General features: G+C 41.7%; 1 protein-coding gene across 4 annotated transcripts in view; it reads left to right on the top strand.

The window, feature by feature from the left end:
• The window catches only part of SGIP1 (SH3GL interacting endocytic adaptor 1), a 184,889-nt gene that overhangs the window by 95,970 nt on the left and 61,562 nt on the right, over positions 1 to 27,357 (top strand). For 3 of the 4 annotated variants that reach the window (XM_043490671.1, XM_038413191.2, XM_043490670.1), the window contains 5 exons: positions 994 to 1,169; positions 10,464 to 10,475; positions 22,817 to 22,828; positions 24,666 to 24,690; positions 26,101 to 26,152. In XM_043490671.1, coding sequence (XP_043346606.1) covers positions 994 to 1,169; positions 10,464 to 10,475; positions 22,817 to 22,828; positions 24,666 to 24,690; positions 26,101 to 26,152 — 277 coding nt within the window. The remainder of the gene's footprint in view (positions 1 to 993; positions 1,170 to 10,463; positions 10,476 to 22,816; positions 22,829 to 24,665; positions 24,691 to 26,100; positions 26,153 to 27,357) is intronic. The other variant, XM_043490669.1, reaches the window with a different exon arrangement.

Raw genomic sequence — 27,357 nt, 5'->3', positions numbered from 1 at the left:
CAATATATGCATACTGGTCCATCTCCTCCACTGTGACTCTCAGAGCACAGGTATGAGGTGTGCATACGAAGGAGGCTTAAAGCTCACAGATGCTCTCCCTTCCTCCTCCTCCTGCTGGCCAGGCTCTGCATTTTGTCTGAACAGACTGAAGAACTCTCTCTTATCCAGGATGTAACATGCAGCTGAGGATTGGCACAGTGAAGGGATATTGTGGGTATGTCCCCTTTCCTCCAACCACACCCTCTATCCCTGTTGCAGGAAAAGTTAGTAGAGTAAGATTTGGTGCTACTACACCCTTCGCACTGGGGTGATCTCCCTTACTGGCTTTGCTAATTTTATAGGTCATCTGTGTCAATGGTGCGATACAAACCAGCCACGCTGCAGACAAGAATCTGATCTGTGCAGTGAGCTGCCTTTAGTAAGTAGACCGTGGGAAAATAGACTCATAACTTCCTCCTCTGTTTCCACTGAAACTTCCTGGTTATGTCTTCATGTGTAGAGTGTAAACTGGTACAGTGCTGAGTGGTGAGAAAAGAGTACTCCTAAATTAATTCTATCCCATAGTGCAGTTTTACCTACTTTTATGAGCAATCAGCAATTTACATCCATGCTTTTGTGTGTGTGTGTGTGTATATATATATGTATATTTATGTATCTATTATATACAAATATGACAAAATGGAATAGTGACAGGATTGGCAAAAATGTGTGACCTCTGTTACCCATTTTTGCAGATGTACAGTTGGGGTAAAATTTTCAAAAACACCTAAATCCCATTTTCCAAAGTGACTTGGGAACCTAAATCTTATTGGAAAATCATAGGGATTTAGGCTTCTAAGCACCTATGTCACTTTAGAACATGGGCCTAAAGCACTTTTTGAAAACTTGACTTTAGGAGTTTGAAAGGATGGGGAGGGACGTGGTATTTTGCCTCCACTATGTATAAAGAGCCTACCTCTTAGCAGAACAAAAAATTCTTTAACTGTGATCTACCTACCAAAGGAAAGCACTTTTATTCCTCAAGCGAATCAGAAGAAGAAGAAGAGTCGCACAAGAAATTTAACATTAAGATTAAGCCTTTGCAGGCTAAAGACATTCTTAAAAGTGCAGCAACTGTAGATGAATTGAAAGCATCAATAGGCAACATCGCACTTTCTCCATCTCCAGTGGTGAGTGCCTTGTGTTTTAATCTTTTACAAAGTTGGGAGAACAATAACATCCTATCCCGATTAATTGTTAGTAGTCAGCAAGTCTGTTAATTGAGCGTCAAACTGATTCATAATTAAATACAATTTTTTTGCACGTTGTCTAGTTTAGACACCATTTCTTAGTTGAGTCACCCAGCAACCACGAATAGCTCTTGGAGATTGTCGTGATTTTTAATAGATATTTTTAGTTCAGAATGTGCTAAAATATCATAAAGTTTCCTGAATGTGTTAAAATACTATGAAGAGTCTTATAACTTCTTGATGTACTCTTTTATTTTAGTGAGTTTCACACATCTCCAAATGACCAAAACCCAACATGTATACTTTTTTCTTATTTTCTTATTTAAAAAAATTAGTATTTGCTATTACAGTAGAATATGCACAATCCAAACTCCAGTTATCTGAAACTCCCATTATCCAAAACAGGATCATGTTCTCCTTATATCTGTTAATTGCGTGGAAATTTCCCTCCGATATAAAAACTTATTGGGGCCTGATACTGCCAATCTTACATCGGGCAGTACCGTACAATGAGTCACCTTATCAAAATCAATGGGATGGATAATTCATGTAAAAAATTACTACTCAACATGGGTAAGGGTGGGAGAATTGGGCCCTCAGTATCTTTCATGACATTTGAGTAACTGAGATTGTCTCTTGTTGGAGTCTGTATGCATCCGATGAAGTGAGCTGTAGCTCACAAAAGCTTATGCTCTAATAAATTTGTTAGTTTGTAAGGTGCCACAAGTATTCCTTTTCTTTTTATGGATACAGACTAACACGACTGCTACTCTGACACCTGAGATTGTACTGTAATAGCAATAAGACAAAAGGCGAAACTCCACTGAAGTTGTTGGTGCTACAAAATATAAAAATGGCAAAAGTAAGATCAGAATTAGGCCTCGTGTATTTCCCTGCTTTTACCTTCCTTCTTTCATCCTCACATATTAATTTTAATTTTTCATTTTCTGCTGTACATAAAAATCCATCAGAACAACCTCTTGTTTTGATCTGCGACTTTCCAGATCATAATCTTTGTAATAACACCTACACATCTTTGTAATAACACTGCTATACAATGTTACATGTGCATTCCTTAATGAAAAATTAAATCTAGATTTCAAAAAGGAAGGACCATATTTCATTAAACCCTTCCTCTTTTTCATTCCATTAGCATGCATCTTTTTCAAGGCTTACCAAGTTCTCTGACTTGCTATCCCAATCTATTCAGCTGTGCAAAGCTCTGTGTTTTCTCTCCATAGGTAAAGCTTTTTGTTTTGTTTTTGAAGTTACATGGATTTGCAAGTCTGGCATCTTGCTTTGAGTTTGGGCTGAGAATACACCCAAAAACTCAAAGTGAAAATGAACTAAAATTACAGTCTTCCCCACCCCCCGTATTTTAGGCCAATGCAACATCACTAAGTTTTGTGAGTGTCTAAGTAAAGCCACCCTGAAGTAGGGAGTTTTCCATCTGGGTTGAAACCCAAACTCTGGTGATAACCTGCCTGTGTGGTGTCTCTATGGAAGTTTTACTTTGATAATTGGCCCACTTAGTGATTTTTAAATGCTTTCTCCTCATTGTGACCAGGGTGCTTCCTGGAGTTTCACATTCAAAGCCCAGAACTTGTATTAAAGTTCCTAGGATCATGCAACATCATCTAAACCAAATCTGCTTGTGATCCTCTTTACCACATCACAGCCACAGTAATCCAATGTGCATATATCTGTGTGTATCTATCTATAGACACAGATATCATTTTGTGGGGAGAGGAGAAATACTGGAAAATTTAAAAATAATAGAGATAGCACTAGGGATCAATTGTGCACTGTCGGGTGCAAAGATAAGGGCAAAAAGATCTAATAGGCTTCTTCAATGTCTGATTTCTGCTTCTGGGATTAAAATAGTTATCCTCATCTTAAGCAGCAGAAACTACTGCTATTCTTCACAAGTAGCAGATGCACTATGTAGAATTTGAAATCTGTAAATTGGAGCAGTTAGCCCACAATGCAGCCCCCATTCTGAGGTCCTTCACCCTCACTAATAACTCATATCTCCATAATTCATGACTGGCAGATGTGTGGTACTAACTCATCAAGTAATTCTGTACTTAGGTCATCTAATTGCCCTAAAGCTTATGAATTTGGGGTTGATCTCGTGCTGAAGAATATTAATGCCCATGAAATATGTTTGCAGGTGAATGAATATACATTGAGAGTATCAAAATTTGGTTGGTTCTTGGCAATCACATTTTTCTTAGCTGTTACCCTGCTTTAATAATTTTGAAAGAAAACTCCCATGAAGTATCATAAAAGGAATTCGGCTCATGTGGCCACTTGCTCTCTTGTGCCTTGTGTTCCTGAAATTGAAATAAGAAAAAAAACAACTAAATCCCACAGAACTGCACACTCTACTAAATACACTGCAAGGTCAAAGCCTATTTTCACTTACAAATTAAATGAGAGTATGTGTTTCCTAGTTTCTGTGATTCTTTCCCCACCGAATGGGAGTTTTGCCTTTGACCGATACAGAGCAGAATTTAGTCCCTTTCCAAACACATTCATGTTTGTTAATTTGCTGCTGCATGAAGCTCTTCCCTTTTGCATGCAAACGTGTCAGAGTTTGGTTTGTGGCTAGTCTTTGTTCTAGTGAGCTGACTTGTACAGTTATGAAATCGTAAAGATGCTGCAGCTGGCCTGGAGGCAGGACAGCAGTGTATTCTGTTGCTGTGTGCGGAAGCTAGGCTCAAGAGTCAATTTGGGACTCTCATTTCCTGGGCTGTGGGAGCTGTGGGGACTGTAAATCATGCAGAATGATGGCTTTATTGTTCTGTGGAGCATGTGGCTTCCTGATCCACTGACACTGCCTGGAGGAAGTTAAACTTGAGGCTAGTTGCTGCAGTGCTGATCACAGAAGGGAAATATGTGAATTAGAAAGAAACATTAGGAAGAGATGAAATGGGAGAGAGAAAGATACTAAGAGCCTGATCAGCTACTGTAAATCAGCAAAGCTCTATTCAGTTCAATGGAGTTATACTAGTTCACATGAGCTGGAGGATCTGACCCTAAATATTAACATTAAATTAACTGGATTATATGTGGTCAGTCTGAAATGAAGAATCACTCATGGATTTATCTAAGATAAAGGCATAGGTCCAGATTTGTGGACATTCCCAAAATACATGCAGCAGAAGTCAAGGGGCAGTGTGCACAGCTGGCACAAAGCACTCCTTTGTGCTGCTCTGATTCTTTAGTAGCTACCACCATATGTTGTGTTAAACTAGCCTGAGGGCTGGTCTTACGTACATTGGCCTATAAGAACCATGAAGGGGTGAATACTTGGGCCAGGACTGGATAGCAGATATGTGTTCTAACTATGTCCCCCTTTCCTGATGCACTGAAAAAGGAAGACGTGTCATGTAAACCCTGCGTTGGATGTACCCCACTGCAGGATCAACCCTGCACACTGGTGATCTTCCCTGGCTTGCTTACTCAATTTCTGCAATCTTAGTACAGTGACAAGTTGGCACAAAGCAGACATAGTGCAGCTGGGTATCTGGCCCATATAACTGAAGCCAATGTCACCAGCCTTGAAGCAATGATCCTCACACATCAAATTTGCTGGGGTGGACATTTTGTGCGAATGCCAGACTCTCGCCTTCCAAAACAAGCCCTCTATTCTCAACTCAGCCCTGGTCAGAGATCCTGTGGTGATCAGAGGACATGCTACAAAGACACACTGAAAGTGTATCTCAAGAAAACTAATGCGGATATCACAAGATGGGAGGAGCAAGCCACCAACTGACCTCAGTGGTGCTGCATCCTTCATCAGGCATTTCATGGTGAAGAGCCTTGCCCTCCAAGCTAAAAAAAAAAAGAGAGAGAGAGAGAGAGAGAGAGAGAGAGAGAGGAGGAAGGAAAAAAACAAACAACTTTCTCCTAGCAGGCAGCTGACCCACCAGGAAATGCCTGTACCTACTGCAGGTGGATCTGTGGTTCCAGGATTGGACTCCCTGAGTTCTCTCAGAACCCATCTGTAAATCTCGAATCGAGAGATTGCTGATGATGATGACCTGGAGATCTGGTCGATATACTAGAGCCCCTTTCTGGTTCGATAACTAGGTACACTTCCTTGAGAATGTAGTTTTATTTATGAGATCATATTGATAAAAGCATAGGTGCTGATGCACCCTCTAGCTTGAAGTGGTTTCTATCATATACAGCGTTTACAGTTTGGGTTCAGTGGCTCTCAGCACCCCCACTATAAAAATTTGTTTCAGCGCCCCTGAACACAAGTGCATGTCCACAATGCAAAAGCACAAAGTGAAAGGATTTTAGCCTGCATTCAACCAAACTATCTTCCTTTTAATCTCCCGCTACAACTTGTCTGTTTCACTCCCATGGGAAAACACGATATTGAATTCTGTCAGTGCAATTCAGGGAAAAGAACACTGTCAAGTTAAAAATGCATGTATTTTAAAAGTTTCCTTAACAAGGTTTGTTTTTTAATAGTTAACTTAGAGCAGTGTGGCCTAGTGGATTGAGTTTTGGAATGAGGCTTATGAGACCTGGGTTCTATTCCTGACTCTGCTACTGGCCTATTAGGTGACCTTGTGCCTCAGTTTCCCCATCTGTAAAATGAGAATAATGATACTGCTCTCCTTTGTAAAGAACTTTAAGATCCAAGGATGAAAAGCCTTCTATAAGAGCTAGGAGGGATTTTCAGAACTGAAGGAAACTGAGCTGAACCTGTAGCACAGCATCCTTGTACAAACGGATAAAACCCGTATAGTGACTAAACAAAACTGAACGAACTAGTCTATTTTCCTTGTCATAGAACCATAGGGTTAGAAGGGACTGCAAGGATCATCTAGTCTAACCCCCCTGACAAGACGCAAGATGTGTTGTGTCTAAACCATCCAAGACAGATGGCTACCCAACCTCCCTAGCTCCAAACTCTTAAAGGGACAGGATGCAGGTCGACATCCTCCTGACAGGATGTCAGGGTGGTATTTACTGTCAGTACGGTATTTACCTGCATCCGGTCCCTTTTAGCATTTGGAGCTCTGCTGAAATGGTCTAAGGGGGTACAGTGGGAAAGCAGGAAGTGGGCCCAGGAGGGTGACCCCTCCCCCGAACTGGGAGGGTAACAAATGCACTTTTTCCTCTTTGTACAGCTTGTTTACTTTTTGCATTTCCCTGAGTTTGGACAATGAAAATAGACTGGTTAGTTTACTTTTGTTTAGTCACTGTAAGGATTTCATCCATTTTCACACCACTGTTTCCATTGGAATTTAAAAACCAAAGTAATGGAAGGCTCTGGGCTTAAGTTTTGTAAAAGCTGTTGTTCATCTCCTCTCTTCCCAAAAATTGTTTTTTCAACCAAATTTGGCCTGACAGTGTCTCTTCTGTTTGTGAAAGCAGTGTTATAACTGATCATGCAATATTTCTGTATCTTGTACCCCTTGTCCAGCTTACATGCAGAAATGAAGCAGACTGCAATAAAAAGAAGGAGCCATATCTTCCCCCCTGTATGTTAATCCTTTGTCTGCATGTAGGGCAAGGTTGTGAGCAACAATCTGAAACAAGCCTAAAAATGAAATGGCACACATGGTTCTTGTTAGTACAATTCTAATCGTTCAATTCTGTCATAGAAACAAATAATCTTATGTACTTTGGTCACATTAGGTGTAGAGATGGTAATAACCTTGAGAAATTTCTTATGGAAGGGATAGTGAAAGGTTGTCATGGCAGGGGACAACCAATGAATGGTGTGTGGCAGATGACTGGAAGGTGAGTTGCTGAGTACTCAAAGTTAGCAATGGATGGTGAAGGCTTCCTAAAATTCTGCTACGGTGTCACCGATATTCAGACATGAATAAACGGATTTACTTTACTAATTCTTAGCAACATTACATATTTCTCATATAGCTATTCTTTCCCCTACCATAGGTGTGTGCCCTATTTCACTCAAAACCCATTAAGTTAATTACCTTAACCATGGTTCTAATATTTTCTTTTCAAAAAGATAGTGTCTAGAAGGATAATGGGAGATGCCCATGTTTACATGCTTCCTACTCTTGCCTCCCTTGATCCTTTGGGGCAAAAGTTATGACACTTCAATTTAAAGACGTCTGAAAGAATAATTAGACTTATCTAGAAACATAAATATAATCTATAGAAATAAAAAGAACTGTGCAGTTACTAGGGAAGGAAGATGGAAAGTGACTTGCCACATTTTTCATAATAAAAAATAAAACTGCAGCTACTCAAGTACTTCTAAGACTGTTAAATATTCTGCTTTGTGGTGAGAATCACAGATTTTAACAGTGGGATGGTGTCCTGTCAAAGTCAACTGTATCCTTGCAGAGAGGCCAAACAAAACCTTCCTTGGCTGAATGTAGCAGAGATGAAACCTCTGCAGTCATTTGGTGAGAGAACAGCTGAGAGCCTCCTGCTAAATTTTAATCACTCTGTTTTGTCAGATTACCAGCGGAACTGTTCTGTTTGAATGTATGATCGCTCAATTCTGTTTTGTTAGAATATCTCAGTACATAAATAAGGTCAGATAGATGCTTCTTTCTAGCTTGCTTGAATGCACCTATTCTTTCCTGTTTAGAAGTAGTTTAATTTGTTTCTTTACTTGTTGGAGTAGTTCATGATGATGATGCCACCTGACGACATCAGATGCACCAGAGTTTTACATCCCCAGCCTCCTTCCTTTTTTTTACTGGCAATCCCAGTTGCGTGCTATTTGTACAATAGAAAGTCCAGCCCCAAGTATGAAGGGTTTTTTAGTGGTCTTAAGAAATGTTTATTTATGCTAAAATGGGTATATTTTATAGTACAATTTAGGGTCCTGACCTAAATTTATGCAGGCATGCTTGAAAAAGATAGAATTTTGATTCCATACTTCAACAACTAAATAAAAGTTCAGAAGTGTTGAGCTCTCACAGATTTTATAGACAACCATGGGATATGCCAGTATTCCCCACCTCTGAAAATCATGTCACTTTTATTTAGGTTCCATGGCCTTTTGTCCAAATGTAGAGGAAAAATGACCTGAATAAATCACTTTTTTCTCTGAACCGAACATCCTGGTAATATTTAGGAAAACCTGGACTAGTCAGGGGTAACCCAATAAAGGTATAATACATTTTAACAGGAATTGTATTAACTTTTTGAAACTGTCAAAATCATTAGAAAACTTTTGAAATCATTATTTTCAATTGCATTGGAATCTTCAGATCTTTGTAAATGAACTGTCTTTGCCAGAGAGAACTTGTTAATAAGCCCAACGTGCTCATAAGTTCTCAATAAAAGAAAAATTCACCATTCACTGTAAAAGTTAGCTTCTTGATTTAGAAATTAAAACTCAACCATAGGCAGTATTTCTTCTATTCCTTGCACAACTGATCTCTGAACTTCAAGGTGATAGATCACCCTTTCTGGTGCAGTAATATAACCCCTCATTAAAACCTAACAGCTCTGGTTGCCTTTGCCAGAGTGGACACCAATCAGATACACCCAGGCTGGAAGACAATATCTCATTTAGAGAGATGAGGGTTTTTTCAAAGTGTAATTATGTTTCATAGCTGCTGCAGTGGCCATAGTCATGGCAGCACATACAGCAGGTTCAGTTGTTTCCAGAAAAGATTTATTTATGACAAATAAATAAATGTGTATTTATGAAAGGTTGGGGAAACTTGGAGTGCATTCTCCGATTTCCTCCATGGAGTGGCCATACAGATAAGTTCCTCATAGGTCAGTAACTGACTGACAGACAAGAAATAAAGGGTAGGAATAAATGGTCATTTTTCAGAATGGAGAGAGAGAAATAGTGGTGTCCCCCCAGGAATCTATACTGGGACTAGTGCTGTTCAACACATTCATAAATGATCTGGAAAAAGGGGTGTGCAGTGAGGTGGCAAAATTTGCAGATGATACAAATTACTCAGGATAGTTTACGTCCAAAGCAGACCGCAAGCAGGGCTGCCCAGAGGATTCAGGAGGCCTGGGGTCTTCGGCAGCGGGGGTCCTTCCACTCCGGGTGGAAAGACATGGAGCGGAAGGACCCCTCGCTGCCGAATTGCTGCTGAAGACCCAGAGCGGAAGAAGCAGCGGCGGGTCCTTCATTCCCGGTATGTTTGCCAAAAACTCTCGTGGGGGCCCCTGTGGGCTCCCACTCTCGTGGGCTCCCACTTGCTCGCCCCCTCTGGGCAGCCCTGACCGCAAGAAATTACAACGGGATCTCTCAAAACTGGGTGACTGGACAACAAAATGGCAAATGAAATTCAGTGTTGATAAGTGCAAAGTAATGCACATTGGAAAACAATACATACAAAAAGTGGGGATCTAAATTTAGTTGTACCATTCAAAAAAGAGATCTTGGAAGAATAAGTTCATGGAGGATAGGTCCATCAATTGCTATAGTCAAGATGGTCCGGGATGCAACCTCATGCTCTGTGTGTCCCTAGCCTCTGACTGCCAGAATCTGAGAGTGGACAACTGGAGATGGCACTAATTGCCATGTACTGTTCGTTGCCTCTGAAGCACCTGGCATTGGCAATTGTTGGAAGACAGAAGACTGAGCTAGATGGACCATTGTTCTAAAGTTTGTGAGCAGCACCATTTAAATCTCTTTCTAACTAGCATAGCAGCTGAAGCTCACTATGGGATAGGATTCGGAAGACTGCTGAAAAAGTTGAAAGTTGTTTTAAAAATGGAAGAGCTTCTGATAAAACAGAGGGAATTGTGGTCACCTCCCTTGAGTCACGTGGAGCTCTATTTCTCCGTCCCCTGCCTAAAATGCTAGAGTACTGAGCTTAGGTGCACTATTTTTTTAGAAGCCTGCAACTTTTTGAGATTGGATCCTTTATTATTCTTGCATTTGTCAAAGCTTGTAGAATATGGCACTTTATTTTCCTGTCATATAAACCCTTTTAAGAATTTAAACTTTTAGTTGAAAATTAGCTTTGAGTATAGTTAGAAATAGCCAGCTATGCCAACAGCATGTAATCATTTCTGGCTTAAATAAAAGTGCTGTGTTGTTGTTTACTGTTTTTCACTATAATCTTATGTCTACCTGAATAATATTCAGACTGTATAAAATATTACCACTTTGCTGTCCGTTTAACAGGTAGGCTTTTAATGCTGCTTTTCATAGATGCAGATCTTTTGTTTCTCCATGTGGTAATTATTTTTAGAAAATATCTTATTTTCTCATTTTCTTTTTTTATTTTGGCTGCATTCTTTTAGAGGAAAAGTCCGGTAAGAAATTATTTGCTCTTTTTCTACTTTTTTTATAACTTTTTTTTTTTAACAGAATACTTTGCTTTGGTGTTTTTCTGTTTCCTCTATCCATTTTTCACTTGTCTGTAGAACTGAAATGTAAAATGCAAGTACTGTATATCATTGTTTACAAATGATGGCATCTATTCTTTCTCCTGTGGATTTAATTGAAAAGTATTTTTTAAATGAGCTAGGTTTAGCTCCCATTAAATTTAATTATTTTCCCCTTTAGCTTGCATGAGAAGAGGAAAGTTTGAGGTTGTTTTTTGCCCAAAGATTTATAGGATGAAATCCTGTTCCCAGTGTAGCCAATGAAAGTTTTCCCATCAACTTGGGTGGGCCAGGATTTCACCTATGGTATGTTTAATGCACATTACATTGCATGTCCAGTTATCAGATGATGCAGAAACCAATAGTTCTATAGCATAACCTTTGCTGCTACAGTAACATTAACAAAATATGAATGTATTCTTGCCAAAGACTTGGTTATAAACGTTCATGCCATAACATTGTGCAGGCCTACACAGGGTTTTGAACACTAAATGAGTTTTGTGGTCTGAGCACCAGATCTCAAGAGAGAAACTTCTAAATTCTAGTCTCATCTCTTAGAATTACTCCTCCTATTGCCTTGGCCAAGTCCGTTGAACTTTCTGCCTCAATTGCCATCTGTAAAACAATTATTTTCCTGACAGTCGGAAGTCTTGTGAGGTTTTGTTGGCTAATGTTTGGACTGAGAAGAGGGTTGTAAAATAAGCTGAGTGATAAGTTGTAGTTATTTAGGCATATTAGCTACATGTTCTGAAGCTGAACTCCCCTTTCTTCACTCAGCTACCTTACAGTACCTCTTATTACTTAAGTTTTTTTGTGGTATATGGTAAATATTTTTTCTTCCAAAATAGTTTTGAATAGATTTGAAGTGAAACAAGTGGACTTTTACTTTATCATTAAAAGAAACCAAATGTTGAAGAAATTTTACAAAGTATCTTGATTTTTAATATGGAAGAAAATACTACCTTGATCAAATAAATAAATTATAAGAGGACTTGCTAACTAAGAAGGACAATATGCAAATTGACCTTGTAATTGTAGAAAAAAAATGTAGGGCCAGATCCTTAACTTGCCTAACTCAGTAGCGCTCCACTGAAGTTGGTGGAGCTATTGCATCTTACACTGGCTTTGGTTCTGGTCTATAAACTTCCCACTATAACAAAAATACCTTTTTTAAATTCATTTTCTCTATACCACTGCAACTTCAATTTGAAGTTAATTAGTAAATTTTATGTACTTGTGGCACCTTAGAGACTAACAAATTTATTAGAGCATAAGCTTTCGTGAGCTACAGCTCACTTCATCGGATGCATTTGGTGGAAAAAACAGAGGAGAGATTTATATACACACACACAGAGAACATGAAACAATGGGTTTATCATACACACTGTAAGGAGAGTGATCACTTAAGATAAGCCATCACCAACTGTTCCTCTGATATTCTTGTTAACTGCTGGAATTAGCCTACCTGCTTGTCACCATGAAAGGTTTTCCTCTTTTCCCCCCCTGCTGTTGGTGATGGCTTATCTTAAGTGATCACTCTCCTTACAGTGTGTATGATAAACCCATTGTTTCATGTTCTCTGTGTGTGTGTATATAAATCTCTCCTCTGTTTTTTCCACCAAATGCATCCGATGAAGTGAGCTGTAGCTCACGAAAGCTTACGCTCTAATAAATTTGTTAGTCTCTAAGGTGCCACAAGTACTCCTTTTCTTTTTGCGAATACAGACTAACACGGCTGCTACTCTGAAACCTAAGAATATCAGAGGAACAGTGGGGGGTGGGGTGGGAGGGAGAAATACCATGGGGAAATAGTTTTACTTTGTGTAATGACTCATCCATTCCCAGTCTCTATTCAAGCCTAAGTTAATTGTATCCAGTTTGCAAATTAATTCCAATTCAGCAGTCTCTCGTTGGAGTCTGTTTTTGAAGCTTTTTTGTTGAAGTATAGCCACTCTTAGGTCTCAGAGTAGCAGCATCCGATGCATCCGATGAAGTGAGCTGTAGCTCACGAAAGCTTATGCTCTAATAAATCTGTTAGTCTCTAAGGTGCCACAAGTACTCCTTTTCTTTTCACTCTTAGGTCTGTGATCGAGTGACCAGAGAGATTGAAGTGTTCTCCAACTGGTTTTTGAATGTTATAATTCTTGACGTCTGATTTGTGTCCATTCATTCTTTTACGTAGAGACTGTCCAGTTTGGCCAATGTACATGGCAGAGGGGCATTGCTGGCACATGATGGCATATATCATATTGGTAGATGCGCAGGTGAACGAGCCTCTGATAGTGTGGCTGATGTGATTAGGCCCTATGATGGTATCCCCTGAATAGATATGTGGACAGAGTTGGCAACGGGCTTTGTTGCAAGGATAGGTTCCTGGGTTAGTGGTTCTGTAGTGTGGTGTGTGGTTGCTGGTGAGTATTTGCTTCAGATTGGGGGGCTGTCTGTAAGCAAGGACTGGTCTGTCTCCCAAGATCTGTGAGAGTGATGGGTCGTCCTTCAGGATAGGTTGTAGATCCTTGATGATGCGTTGGAGAGGTTTTAGTTGGGGGCTGAAGGTGATGGCTAGTGGCGTTCTGTTTTCTTTGTTGGGCCTGTCCTGTAGTAGGTGACTTCTGGGTACTCTTCTGGCTCTGTCAATCTGTTTCTTCACTTCAGCAGGCGGGTATTGTAGTTGTAGGAATGCATGATAGAGATCTTGTAGGTGTTTGTCTCTGTCTGAGGGGTTGGAGCAAATGCGGAGGTTATATCGTAGCGCTTGGCTGTAGACAATGGATCGAGTGGTATGATCTGGATGAAAGCTAGAGGCATGTAGGTAGGAATAGTGGTCAGTAGGTTTCCGATATAGGGTGGTGTTTATGTGACCATCGCTTATTAGCACCGTAGTGTCCAGGAAGTGGATCTCTTGTGTGGACTGGTCCAGGCTGAGGTTGATGGTGGGATGGAAATTGTTGAAATCATGGTGGAATTCCTCAAGAGCTTCTTTTCCATGGGTCCAGATGATGAAGATGTCATCAATGTAGCGCAAATAGAGTAGGGGCATTAGGGGACGAGAGCTGAGGAAGCGTTGTTCTAAGTCAGCCATAAAAAGGTTGGCATACTGTGGGGCCATGCGGGTACCCATCGCAGTGCCGCTGATTTGAAGGTATACATTGTCCCCAAATGTGAAATAGTTATGGGTGAGGACAAAGTCACAAAGTTCAGCCACCAGGTTAGCCGTGACAGTATCGGGGATACTGTTCCTGACGGCTTGTAGTCCATCTTTGTGTGGAATGTTGGTGTAGAGGGCTTCTACATCCATAGTGGCTAGGATGGTGTTTTTAGGAAGATCACCAATGGACTGTAGTTTCCTCAGGAAGTAAGTGGTGTCTCGAAGATAGCTGGGAGTGCTGGTAACGAAGGGCCTGAGGAGGGAGTCTACATAGCCAGACAATCCTGCTGTCAGGGTGCCAATGCCTGAGATGATGGGGCGTCCAGGATTTCCAGGCTTATGGATCTTGGGTAGCAGATAGAATACCCCAGGTCGGGGCTCCAGGGGTGTGTCTGTACGGATTTGTTCTTGTGCTTTTTCAGGGAGTTTCTTGAGCAAATGCTCTTTTGGTAACTCTCAGTGGGATCAGAGGGTAATGGCTTGTAGAAAGTGGTGTTGGAGAGCTGCCTAGTAGCCTCTTGTTCATACTCCGACCTATTCAGGATGACAACAGCACCTCCTTTGTCCGCCTTTTTGATTATGATGTCAGAGTTGTTTATGAGGCTGTGGATGGCACTGTGTTCTGCATGGCTGAGGTTATGGGGTAAGCGATGCTGCTTTTCCACAATTTCAGCTCGTGCACGTCGGCGGAAGCAGTCTATGTAGAAATCCAGGCTGCTGTTTCGACCTTCAGGAGGAGTCCACCCAGAATCCTTCTTTTTGTAGTGTTGGCAGGAAGGTCTCTGTGGGTTAATATGTTGGTCAGAGATGTGTTGGAAATATTCCTTGAGTCTGAGACGTCGAAAATAGGATTCTAGGTCACCACAGAACTGTATCATGTTCGTGGGGGTGGAGGGGCAAAAGGAGAGGCCCCGAGATAGGACAGATTCTTCTGCTGGCCTAAGAGTATAGTTGGATAGATTAACAATATTGCTGGGTGGGTTACGGGAACCATTGTTGTGGCCCCTTGTGGCATATAGTAGTTTAGATAGCTTAGTGTCCTTTTTCTTTTGTAGAGAAGCAAAGTGTGTTTTGTAAATGGCTTGTCTAGTTTTTGTAAAGTTACCAAAAGAAACTACAGCATTTGCTCAAGAAACTCCCTGAAAAAGCACAAGAACAAATCCTGGGAATGGATGAGTCATTACACAAAGTAAAACTATTTCCCCATGGTATTTCTCCCTCCCACCCCACCCCCCACTGTTCCTCTGATATTCTGTAATGCATCCGATGAAGTGAGCTGTAGCTCACGAAAGCTTATGCTCTAATAAATTTGTTAGTCTCTAAGGTGCCACAAGTACTCCTTTTCTTTTTGCGAATACAGACTAACACGGCTGCTACTCTGAAACCTCTGATATTCTTGTTAACTGCTGGAATTAGCCTACCTTGCTTGTCACCATGAAAGGTTTTCCTCCTTTTCCCCCCCCCCTGCTGCTGGTGATGGCTTATCTTAAGTGATCACTCTCCTTACAGTGTGTATGATAAACCCATTGTTTCATGTTCTCTGTGTGTGTGTGTGTGTGTGTGTGTGTGTGTGTGTGTGTGTATAAATCTCTCCTGTGCTTTTTCCACCAAATGCATCCGATGAAGTGACCTGTAGCTCACGAAAGCTTATGCTCTAATAAATTTGTTAGTCTCTAAGGTGCCACAAGTACTCCTTTTCTTTTTGCGAATACAGACTAACACGGCTGCTACTCTGAAACCAGTAAATTTTATGTGGAGCTTTCCTGCAGTGCACCTGTATTGCAGGTGGTGGTGGATCTCGATGTGGCTTTTGTTTCCTCTTCCAGAAATATGGGACTTCTTGATCTTAGCTGTCTGCATAACAATTCACAAATAACAGTCAAGTTTTATTAGACAATCTAAATCAGAATTTGAATGCTCTCCTGGCTTTTAAAAAACATTCATGCCTTTAATTATCTAAGGTACTTTTATTTACCCAGTGGCCAATGGACTTTGTCACTGGTCTGTTGAATTTCACATAGTTTTTTTCCTGCTTTACTTATTTCCTTTGCTGGGCAGTATAGACAGCTGCATTAATATACTTAAAATGGCCTACCTGCTGCAAAATGAGAGATGACTTGTCCCATGGTAGGATAGATGAGCTAACCAAAGATACAGAGGTCTGGTCTAGTCTTCATTGTACACATAATTCCCATAAACCTTAATGGAAGTAATACATGCAGAACAAGGGGAGAATATGGATCAGGGCAAAGACCAAAATATGAGATGGCACTGGGATGATGGGGAGTGGAGGGCTAGGGGGCTGAGAGATATGCAATTAAGGTTTCAGTTAAATCTGACTATTCGTTATCTAAAACTACTGAAGTGCTCTGTTTTTTAAACAATTAAAATTCTTCTCAGACTTGCACAAATACATACAATTAAAAGCCTCATTGGACTAATACATTTATCACATCTACTCCATTAATGAAACATTCTTAATCTTATCAGATTCCTGAATTCAATAGAAAAAGGACTAACCTAGCAAAGACCATCTTGAGTGGAATTGTCAACTATTCCTTAACAAATATCACAGAGTTGTGGGAAAAGTCCATAAAACATCAGCTGAACAGTCCTGTATTTATTGTACATCAAACTGACAGTGAAGCTTTGAGAAACAACAGGAGTATGCCCATGGCAATTGTGATTCTGACATGTCTGACAACTGATAGCATGTGACGTTCCAAAACCCGACACCATCTGTTTGCAGAACACCTAGATAACTGAAACACAACTCTGAGATATGTCATGAGTAACTTCAATTTTGATTGACACATACATGGTGATAGTAAGTTGCAGGTGTTTATTACAGGAAAAAAGATAACAGTTGGCTCCACCAAAGGAAAAAACAAAAAAACCCTCAAAGGCAGATTAGGAGGTTCCTTGGAAAACTGTGGAAAAACAACATGCATCCCTTCATTTATTTCCTTTGTGAATTTGACATGACTGGCCATGATGGCACATGTACTCTGGCTTTTCCAGTTTCTTTTTTCACAAGAATCTCAAACACTGAGAAATGTGAACATCTCAAATCCCTGACCTTATCTGGCAGAGAGGTCATAAGAACTTGTATGTTTCTTGATTTGGAACATCACCAGTTGCTTCTAAAACCTTAAATGAATTTAATTGTTCTTGATTACAGATTATAGGTCCCTGAAAAATTCCCCCTCTACTTCCAATGTGACATTTGACATTAAGAATATGCAGTGATGAGCTGTCAAAATCTTAACAATGGGTTCCCTCCTCACCCCACGAGGGGATCGTTGCCCACCCTGCCCCCCGGGACTCCTGCCCCATCCAACCCCCCTGTGTTCCTTGACGCCCCCCAGGACCTCTGCCCCATCCAACCCCCTCCCCTGTCCCCTGACTACTCCCAGAACCAGGCAAGAGGGTCTCGTGGGCCACCGTAGTGGGTACCCACCCCACCCGTAAGAGCCAGAGGCACCTGCCAGGGGGTAAGGTGGGGAGTCCCGGCAGTGCTTACCTGGGGCAGCTCCCAGGAAGCATCCCGCAGGTCCCTCTGGCTCCTAGGGGCAGGGAAGCGTAGCTGGGGGGGAACATGGGGAGCAGCCACTCCCCCACTGATCACATCAAAAGTGGCACCTTAGGTGCTGACTCCCTGGGTACTCCGGGGCTGGATCACCCACGGGGAAAATTGGTGGGTGCAGAGCCCCCACCAGCAGCTCCCCACCCTGCGCCCGGCCCCAGCTCATCTCCGCTCTGCCTCCGCCTCCTCCTCTGAACCCGCTGCCCCATTCTGCTTCTCCACCCCCCCACCCAGGCTTCCCGCGAATCAGCTGTTCGGCGGGAAGCCGGGGAGGACTGAGAAGCAGGCGGCGGCTTCCCGCTCAGGCCGAGGGTGGTAGAGGTGAGCTGGGGCGGGGAACAGTTCCCCTGCGTGCTCCCCCCACCCCCAGGTTACCTGCTGCGGCGCGGGCGGCCCTCCTCATGCCCCTCTGCCCCAGCTCACCTCCGCTCTGCCTCCCTGGGCCTGAGCAGGAAGCCACGGCCTGCTTCTCAGCCTGCCCCGGCTTTCCGCATGAATAGCTGATTCGCGGGAAGCGGGGGGAGGCGGAGAAGCAGAGCGGGGCTGGAGCACCCGTGGAGTCGACGCCTAAGGCACCACTTTTGGTGGATTAAATTTAGAAGCCCTTTTAGGACAGGTTGTCCCTCGCGGAACAACTGGTTCTAAAAGGGCTTCTAAATTTAACAACCGGTTCTAGCGAACCGGTGCGAACCGGCTCCAGCTCACCACTGAGAATGTGTGTGTGTATTGGCAGGAAAAAGGGAGATGTCCTTGCCCCAGTTCAGTAACTGTCAGTTACTATTTGCAGTAAATACACCACAATTCAGCTTAGTATTGTCTTCAAAAATGGTTAGTACTTTTGTATCAAATTGGTTAACCCAAAGAGACTGTCTCTTTCAGGTATTTGTGCAGGTATGAGAAGAATATTAATGGTTTTGAAGAATATGTAGTACCTTACTCTCAACTTTGTCACTGATTTCATGAAACTCTTAGTTTTATCCATACGTTTTAACTTATCTCTGCTGTAACACACACATGCTGTATATGTATATACATTCAATTATATACAAGTGCACACAGTGGGCCATATGTTCAGCCTTTCTCTGGTTGCTTTGCTTTGCTTTGCTTTGCTCTGACAGCACAGAGCAGCCAAAAACCCTGCCAATCCAGCCCTCTGTGGATTTCTCCAGCATAGGAGGAACCCCTATGTAGCAGCTCTAGGAGATGTGGACAGGAACATCAGTGTGCTCTCATGGTTCCCAGCTACTGGTACAGCACTTAGGAGTCATAGGCAGCTAGGAGCAATTTAAAGGAATCTGAAGTTGCTGGAGTTTCTAACCCCAGGATCAGGGAGCTGCAGAGTACCTTAAAGCAGACCCCACTCCCACCCACTGCACCAAGCTTGTCAGCTGCAGCTGAAGATCTATGCTGGCATCTTCTTTATTGCTTGTATCAGCATGTAAAGTTATAGCGATACCAAAGCGAATCCAAGGCAAAGAAATAACATCCTGTGTTGTCCAAACATGGTCTGTGAAGCTAGTAACATAGCTGATGGGTGCACACACAGAAGGTTCTCATTGGGACTTAATGTCCTTTTTAAATAAGGAAGAGATTTTCATAGAAACATAGAAGTTAATCATAAAAAAGTAGGACTCGAAGGGACCTCAATAGGTCATCAAGTACAGTCCCTGTACTTAAGGCAGGACTACATTATAACTGGACCATTCCTGACAGGTTTGTCTAACTTGTTCTTAAAAATCTCCAGTGATGGAGATTCTACAACCTCTCCAGGGCTTTCATATTCATTGGAAGACACTTAGGAGAGAATACTGATAAACTCTATGAATATGTACAACTTTCTACCCCATTATACCTCTGAAGCATACACCAAGGTGTTGGCTTATTATATCTTTTCTTGTTCTGCTACTGAGTTGCCTTCTTCTGTACAGTAGTAAGGACACAGAAGTACCCAGAACCACAAGTTCAGACTTTTTTTGGCTGGGAATGGGGGGGTGGTAATTGCTACCTCATAATCCATTCTTCTTGTGCTCCGCCTCTGGGAGCTCACTTGCTCCCCCCCTCAGGGCTCACTCTTTTTACATTGGCTCACATTAACAAGTATTTTTCCTTATCGATAATATGGTCATCATTTTGCTGGTACAGCATGTTCTCAAACCCCATGATTTTAATTTCAATCAACTGAAAAATTCCAAGGAAATATTTCCTCTTTCTGTTAATGGCAATTATTCCTCTCCTGAAAATAACCTTTTGTAGAGTTTTTTTTTTTTTAACCTCATTGTTACCTTGGCATTCAAAACCAACTGCCTCTCAGTCCAGTTCCGTTTCTCAAATGTATATATAATGTACTCATCACCATGGTATTTCGGTGCCATCTATTTGAAATAGTTGCTGGTCTGTTGCAGTTTCTTTATCCTCACAAGATTTGGGTTTGAAGAATCTCTTCCCAGGGGTCTGTGGCTTGTTTTCAGCAGTGTTCTCAAAGTTTAAAGACGCCTCCGGGTGAGACTACACCCTGCATAGATTGCATAACCCATTAAACTGCATTGTAGAGGTGGGTGAGACTTGAGATGTCTTTAAAACATGTGGGCTCCATTTGACACCTGACTTAGCACCCAAAAATACTTAATTTCTTTTAACAAAAGGCTTCCTGTAGCCTGGTAAATTAAATATATGTTTTAAATGGCACTTCAAATCTTTTGGGTTTATGCTTAATTAATGTATCTTTTTTAAATCCTGGGTTTTTTCCCTCCTCATGGAAAGGTCCTGTGAACTCCAATGATGCCTCCTTCCTGACTTTTCCTCTTGAGAAGAAACTGTCATCTTTCAATCATTATCTATCAAATTGCTTTGTAGCATTTTGTGATTTACAAATGTGGATTAAAATTAAACCAGCCAACTGCTGTACGCTTTGAATCTGACCTAGGCCTTGACTCCAGGGTCTTGAGGTGAAAGGCTAGTGCCCCAAGCTAGATAATTTTTATATCTTATTTTAAGCTTAGTACTTCAGTGAATTGTTAGTCAGAGATTTGAACAGTGACATACAAGTCCCTCTAACTCTATCTTATTATCTTGGAGTAAGATAATTATCTTATCTTATCTCAAGGTGTAAGAGAAGCTAAAGTGGCTGAAAATTGTGCAGACACAAATCCAGGTGCTACAGAAACAAGGAACAAAATGAGCTTATTCCTATAGAAATCACTAGAACACCCTTTGTTGTTTATGGTGATATTTTTACTGTTAAAAATCAACATAGATTCATAGATACTAAGGTCAGAAGGGACCATTCTGATCATCTAGTCCAACCTCCTGCACAGCGCAGGCCACAGAATCTCACCCACCCACTCCTACGAAAAACCTCACCTATGTCTGAGCTATTGAAGTCCTCAAATCATGGTTTAAAGACTTCAAGGAGCAGAGAAGCTCCCTCAAGTCACCCATACCCCATGCTACAGAGGAAAGCGAAAAACCTCCAGGGCCTCTCCAATCTGCCCTGGAGGAAAATTCCTTCCCGACCCCAAATATGGCAATCAGCTAAACCCTGAGCATATGGGCAAGATTCACCAGCCAGATACTACAGAAAATTCTTTCCTGGGTAACTCAGATCCCATCCATCTAATATCCCATCTCAGGGGATTAGGCCTATTTACCCTGAATATTTAAAGATCAATTACTTACCAAAATCACATTATTCCATCATACCATCTCCTCCATAAACTTATCGAGTAGAATCTTAAAACCAGATAGATCTTTTGCCCCCACTGCTTCCCTTGGAAGGCTATTCCAAAACTTCACTCCTCTGATGGTTAGAAACCTTCCTCTAATTTCAAGTCTAAACTTCCTGGTGGCCAGTTTATACCTATTTGTTCTTGTGTCCACATTGGTGCTGAGCTGAAGTAATTCCTCTCCCTCTCCTGTATTTATCCCTCTGATATATTTATAGAGAGCAATCATATCTCCTCTCAACCTTCTTTTAGTTAGGCTAAACAAGCCAAGCTCCTTAAGTCTCCTTTCATAAGACAAGTTTTCCATTCCTCGCATCATCCTAGTAGCCCTTCTCTGTACCTGCTCCAGTTTGAATTCATCTTTTTTAAACATGGGAGACCAGAACTGCACACAGTATTCTAGGTGATGTCTCAACATGACCTGGTGCTTAGTTCCTGAGACTTTGAGCTTGGAACTACTGAGTTCTAATAGCAGCTCATCATGACTCTGGGTTAATCACATGCCCCCAGTTCTGCAGTGAGTTCCAGTGACTCTAATATTGGTAATACCTAGCATTCTTACATCTCAGCTCAGAGGGAATTAAGGTTGCTCAGCACCTCAGAGTCATGCCCTTAATCCTCTAACTCTTTTTATTTTCTTCATCTGTAAAACTTGGATAAGAATATGGTACCTCCTTCCCAGGTGCACTGAGCATTGATTGTGAAGCATTTTGAAAAATGTAATATTTAAAACACTCTTAAGGCTTAATATATAAAACATGTTGAGTATTCACTATCCCCTGTAGCTCTAATATTACTATCTCAGAGAGAGAGGGAGATTGATGTCTGGACCGTGCCTATCCTAGAGCATTGGCTTCTTGGGACAAGGACAAACTGGAATGTGTCGTACACACCAGTGTTCAGTTCTCCCTCTCCCTCTCTCTCTATAGTTGTGATGACCCCCAACAATAATTAAAATACTGCATTTGATCGTTTTAATTTGCCTCTTCCTGAAAAATTATCCATTGACTCAGCTTTATTTTATGTCATGATCCTAAAGAACCGAGGAGTTATTGCATGCAAGAAAGATGACAAGAGGAAGGGAACTTGATCTTGAGATCAGATGCATACATGTTAAGTCTCCACAGGTTGGATACCATCTCTCAGGCTTCCTCAAGGAATCTCCTGTGTTTTCTCCCATGGTTTTTCCTTTGAAACTGTTTATGTGGGTGGGTTCAGACAACTCTTCTCCATTGTGCACTCTCCCAGCACTCTCCCTCTGCTCTCCACGAGCTGGTCATATTGTGAAGAGTATGGTAGCTGAGAACAGAGGAGCCTGGAGGACAACATGAGCCAAGCAAACCAGCCCATCTGCTTGCCCAGTACTCCTGAGAGAGGAAAGGTGCTTGTAAGGGGGTTTCTAACTTCAAACTGAGTTGTGAAGAGGGGAGAGCTCCAGTGCCACAGAAATGAGGGAAGAGAGAAGATGCTTGTAGAGATGCCTGAGGGATGTACTTATTACATCTAAAGTTGGGTACTTCAGGCACCCTAACAGACATCTTCCATCCCACTGTGATTCCAGAGCCTAATGTTTTATGTAGTTTACCCCCAAGATTCCTGACAGTCTTGTAACTCTCTAAAAAGGGTATATAAAGCAGGTTCAAGGTCATCACCATTAATGAGCAAAACCCAAATTTGGGTGGGAGTGTGGGAGTTCACTTTTCAAAACACTGTATCTGTTTAATTAGACAAATCTCATATTACCCAAGTCTGTTTACTGATCTGTCATTCTCTGACTAGGTGTCTGTTCTCTCTTCCTTCTTGCTGATCACAGAGGCGCAGCCCGGTAAGAACTCTTACAATTTTGTAGTCCTTACATTTGTTGTGAAAACGGCTGACTGGTTGTTGGGGTCTGGTTTATTTAGCCTTAAATCATTTTTTCCCTACGTATCTGTAGTGAAGTAAATGAATGTAAACTTTATTTGGTGTAAGGTTGTTTTTTTTTGTTTGTTTGTTTTTAAACCTTCTGAATGATGTATCAGAGAGAAGTCAATATACATGTTTCTTTGTTCAAATATATATGTATTGGTATTAGTCACTCAGGGTTCAGTCCAGCAGCAGTGTGAATGAGTTATAGTTATGAGAGCAGGCCTGAGCCATCAGTGCTTATTGGGCTGCTGAGCATGGTGTAGTGTTGTTCTTGCAGTCCAACAGGGTGAAGAAAACAGAAGGGAGAAGGTGCTTCAGGCTAATGGCAAGAACACTGTGCCCAGCACACACGCTAAAGCATTGAGCATCTTGTTGTGGGAGATGTTCCATGAGACCCTTCTGAGGTGTTCTCCCATGGCTGCCCCTGCCCTATTGCTTAAGAGCTGGCCTTAAAAGAACACAGGAAGAGGTGCTACCCCGATAGGTGGTTGGAATAAATTAAAATTCTGAAAATGGGTGCCATTCATATCAATTGCATTTAAGTACCTATTCCTCAACCATGCCCTATCCTTGTCTCCCCTGCCATTCTGTCCCCATCCCCCGCAACTCCATTGCTCACTTCAGTGGAATTAGAGGTTTGCTGACCTTGCTGAACACTGTTCAGGGTAGCTAGACCACTGCTCTCCTCACTTTTCTTAGTAGTGCTCTGTAGACTTCTGGATAAACCTCTGCTCTGTGCAATTCCATTGCTTTGCCTGATGGCTGAATGGGACCAGCAGCCCTCAAGGCAAATGTGAATGAACTTGTAGAAAACATGATGTTGGAGGGAGAAAATATGCCCTTCCCTCAAAATCAGAAACTTTCCTAGAGCAGCTACTCCCCCATCATGCATGGGGAAAAAAGGCTTCTCCTTTGTGTAGTGCAGGTAAGGGAAACGCTTGCATTAAGATATGTCACATAGAGCTGTGGCATAGGTTATTTACTAGGTTATTACCACATAACATTGCACTATGGTAACTGCATTAGGAACAACCATAAGCATGATAACATTGCTGTATTGTCTCATGTTGTTGTTGACAAATAACCACCGTCACCTCTGATGTCCCCATCCCCCTCCACCAGAGATGGGTATTACAAACACATACTGCATTTTCTTTTCCCCTTCTCTTTTTTTAGACGTCGGTCTGTTGTATATCTGATTTTTTTTCCCTTCTGTTTTAACAATTTCTGCTTCTAAAAGTCTTCTGGATTCTTACTAGTTCACAAGCAGCCTGAAGTGTTCCCTAGGTCTTTCACTAGCTTGCCTGTGTGTGTGTGTGTACACACATACACACTATATGACATGGTTTTAAATACTGAAAGTAGGTCACTTGATTTAGATCAATTTATAGACCATCAAAGTTCAGGATTGTTTTAAAGGATTCATCGTCGCAATTAAAAATGACTAATCAATTTACAATCAAGTCAGCTGTAAACACAACATTCCCAGGTAATGGATTTATCTGGCTCGAAATCCTTTTCATTATTTATCTCTGTCCTCCTCAAATCAGGAGCAAAACTGATTCCATAACATGTACATGTGTGTCATAAAGGTAATTACCAGTATGGATGGTGGATTGGAGTCAAATTTTATTTATTCTTTAGTATTGATGCTTGTCTTCTCAATCAAATTGAGATGTCAGCTTTTGTTACCTGTTTTACATATAAATTATGCTCACCTGGTCCTAAACCTTAGTGTTTGTTTCTAATTCCAGGGCGCAATTAAAAGGAATTTATCCAGTAAGTATTTTTTTTTTTAGCTTGCAGGAACAAATAGTGTCTCAAGAAGATTGATTCTCTCATGAACTTTAAAGAAGGCAAATTTACTTCAAAACGTGCTTCTCTATGTAGTTTTCAAAGTACACTTAAACTTTCATTTCCCAAAGAGTAACTCTTAAAGGAGAACTCTAGGTACTGTATTAGTGGTTGAGTCCTTGAAATGGATTGGGGATGCAGTGCATGTGCCATTGAACTGCGGTACGTAGTGTTCCACCCTTCAAGAATGTGTTGCTTATAAAATTAACTTAGTCCAGAGGTGAGCAAACTATGGCCTGCGAGCCACATCCGGCCCGCAGGACCGTCCTGTCTGGTTCCTGAGCTCCCGGCCAGGGAAGCTAGCTCCTGGCCCCTCCCCCACTGTTCCCCCTCCTCTGCAGCTACGCGGCCGCGCGGGCAGCACTCTGGGCGGTGGGACTGCGCGCTTATGTTGGGCGGCGCGGCAGCGTGTCTGGCTCCGGCCAGGCGGCGCAGCTGCCAGACATGCTGCTCTGAGCGGCATGGTAAGGGGGCTGTGGCCGGGGCCAGGGGGTTCTGGGGGGTAGTCAGGGGACAGGGAGCAAGGAGTGGTTGGATAGAGCAGAGGTTCTGGGGGGGAAGGGATGGGGAACAGCGGGGGCGGTTAGGGGCAGGGGTCCTGAGAGGGGGTGGTCAGGGGACAAGGAGCGGGGGGGGGGGTTGGATGGGTGGGGGGTTCTGAGGGGGGCAGTCGGGGGTGGGAAGTGGGAGGGGTCGGATAGAGGCGGAGGCCAGGCTGTTTGGGGAGGCACAGTCTTCCCTACCCGGCCCTCCATATAGTTTCACACCCCGATGTGGTCCTCTGGCCAAAAAGTTTGCCCACCCCGACTTAGTCTATTAATGTGATATGATGCCTCTAAAGTCAAAAGGCATATGGAGCATTCTAAGTTGGGGGTACACAACCCTGTTCAACAGACTATGTTTCTTAAACTGTCAAATAGTCACAACCACACAATTTTTAATAAAGAGGAATGAAGAAGGCAAAGCTAGTGTTTATGCCTTTGCGCTCTCAAGTCAGAAAAATTAGGTAGTAGACAATTTAGATTCTGCTTTCTCTGCAGACAGCTATACAATGGGCTTGGTATTGGCAACTTGCTGAATACAGATATTTGTATATTAAGAGATTAATATATTTGTACGTATGGAGGAGCTGAGTTACACTCCTTCACTTTATTATGGGTTGAGATCACTCAGCCTCTGACTTCTGCGTCAGTGACCAAGTTTAATTTTTAGCATGCAAGTGCATGCTAGTTTCATGTAGTTGACGTGACCCACATCTTTGAGTAGTTCATGTGAAAAATTGAGATACAGAACTCAAGTGAAAACTGATCTAAACAGAACTATCATATGTAACAGGTGAAGAGATAGCAAGACCTAGGCGTTCAACACCAACTCCAGAACTTGTAAGGTCAGTATGAAAGAAATTGTAAATTAATCTAGATATTGCACAAATATTAGTCTGGGATCCTTGCACCAAAGGTAGAGATGAGCAGTTAACTTATTACCTAACCCACAATTACTTTGGGAGTGGATACCCTGTTAGTTTTGTACATGAAAATCTGAAAAACTATCTAGATTTGATACCATTCTTGGTAGCAACTTCAGGAAAAAATCATTTCTTAAAAACACATCTCCAGCATTTCATCTTACTTCCTGGAACCAATCATAATTTTAAGAATGATGTAAAAAAGTGGAATTGCCCTCTATGAAGTAAAGTAAATTATATCAATATATTCTCCTGCCTACTGGGTCAAGATGACCCAGTGCCTGCCTGAAGAGTTCACTGTGTGCTTTAAGGCTGGTAAGAAAGCTTTATTTATCTCTACTTAGCTCCTGACCTGTGACAACTTAGCTGTCTGATTATCACTAACACAGCCACCTTCCATTTCACAGGTGGCTATGCTTTATTTCAGTGATGGGTGTCTAGTGTGTAATCAGACTTTTGCCTGTCTTGTTTGTAATCCATTTACCAAGTTATATTATTTGGGACCTTTGGTTGAAAGGTCAATCAAATCTTATATAAATGTTAATAATGGTATTTATTCATGATGCTTCCTCTCATGCTCACTATAACAACTTTGTAAGGCTATCAGATGCCGTGGTGATAGGCACTATATCAAAATCTTAATAGACAGAAAAGGAGTACTTGTGGCACCTTAGAGACTTATGCTCAAATAAATTTGTTAGTCTCTAAGGTGCCACAAGTACTCCTTTTCTTTTTGCAAATACAGACTAACATGCTACTACTCTGAAACCTGTCATTATGCAAGGCACTTAATAGACAGAGAAACATACCAAAGCAAATGCAGAAATAAAGGCCTCTGAGGCCATTTATATTAGTTTTCTTTATTCATGTTGGGATGATGCCATGATATTATAAAACAATCAGGTCTCTTCTCATCTTTGGAATAAAGCTATGGAATGTATGGAATGAAACAGAAAAAAAGATAGCCAAGCCAAACATTTAATGTTAAACATCCCCCTCAGGGTCACGTTCTGCCACTGATGTGCAAGTAATTCACATCCAGAGTAATGCGATCTGTCTATATTAGTGCCTAGCTCCTTTTGTAGTATCTAAACAATCTAATGGATCCATGGCACCTTTGCTATACT

Source organism: Dermochelys coriacea, chromosome 8 (assembly GCF_009764565.3).
Source record: "Dermochelys coriacea isolate rDerCor1 chromosome 8, rDerCor1.pri.v4, whole genome shotgun sequence".
Lineage (NCBI taxonomy): Eukaryota > Metazoa > Chordata > Testudines > Dermochelyidae > Dermochelys > Dermochelys coriacea.
This window is presented reverse-complemented; position numbering and strand designations above follow the sequence as displayed.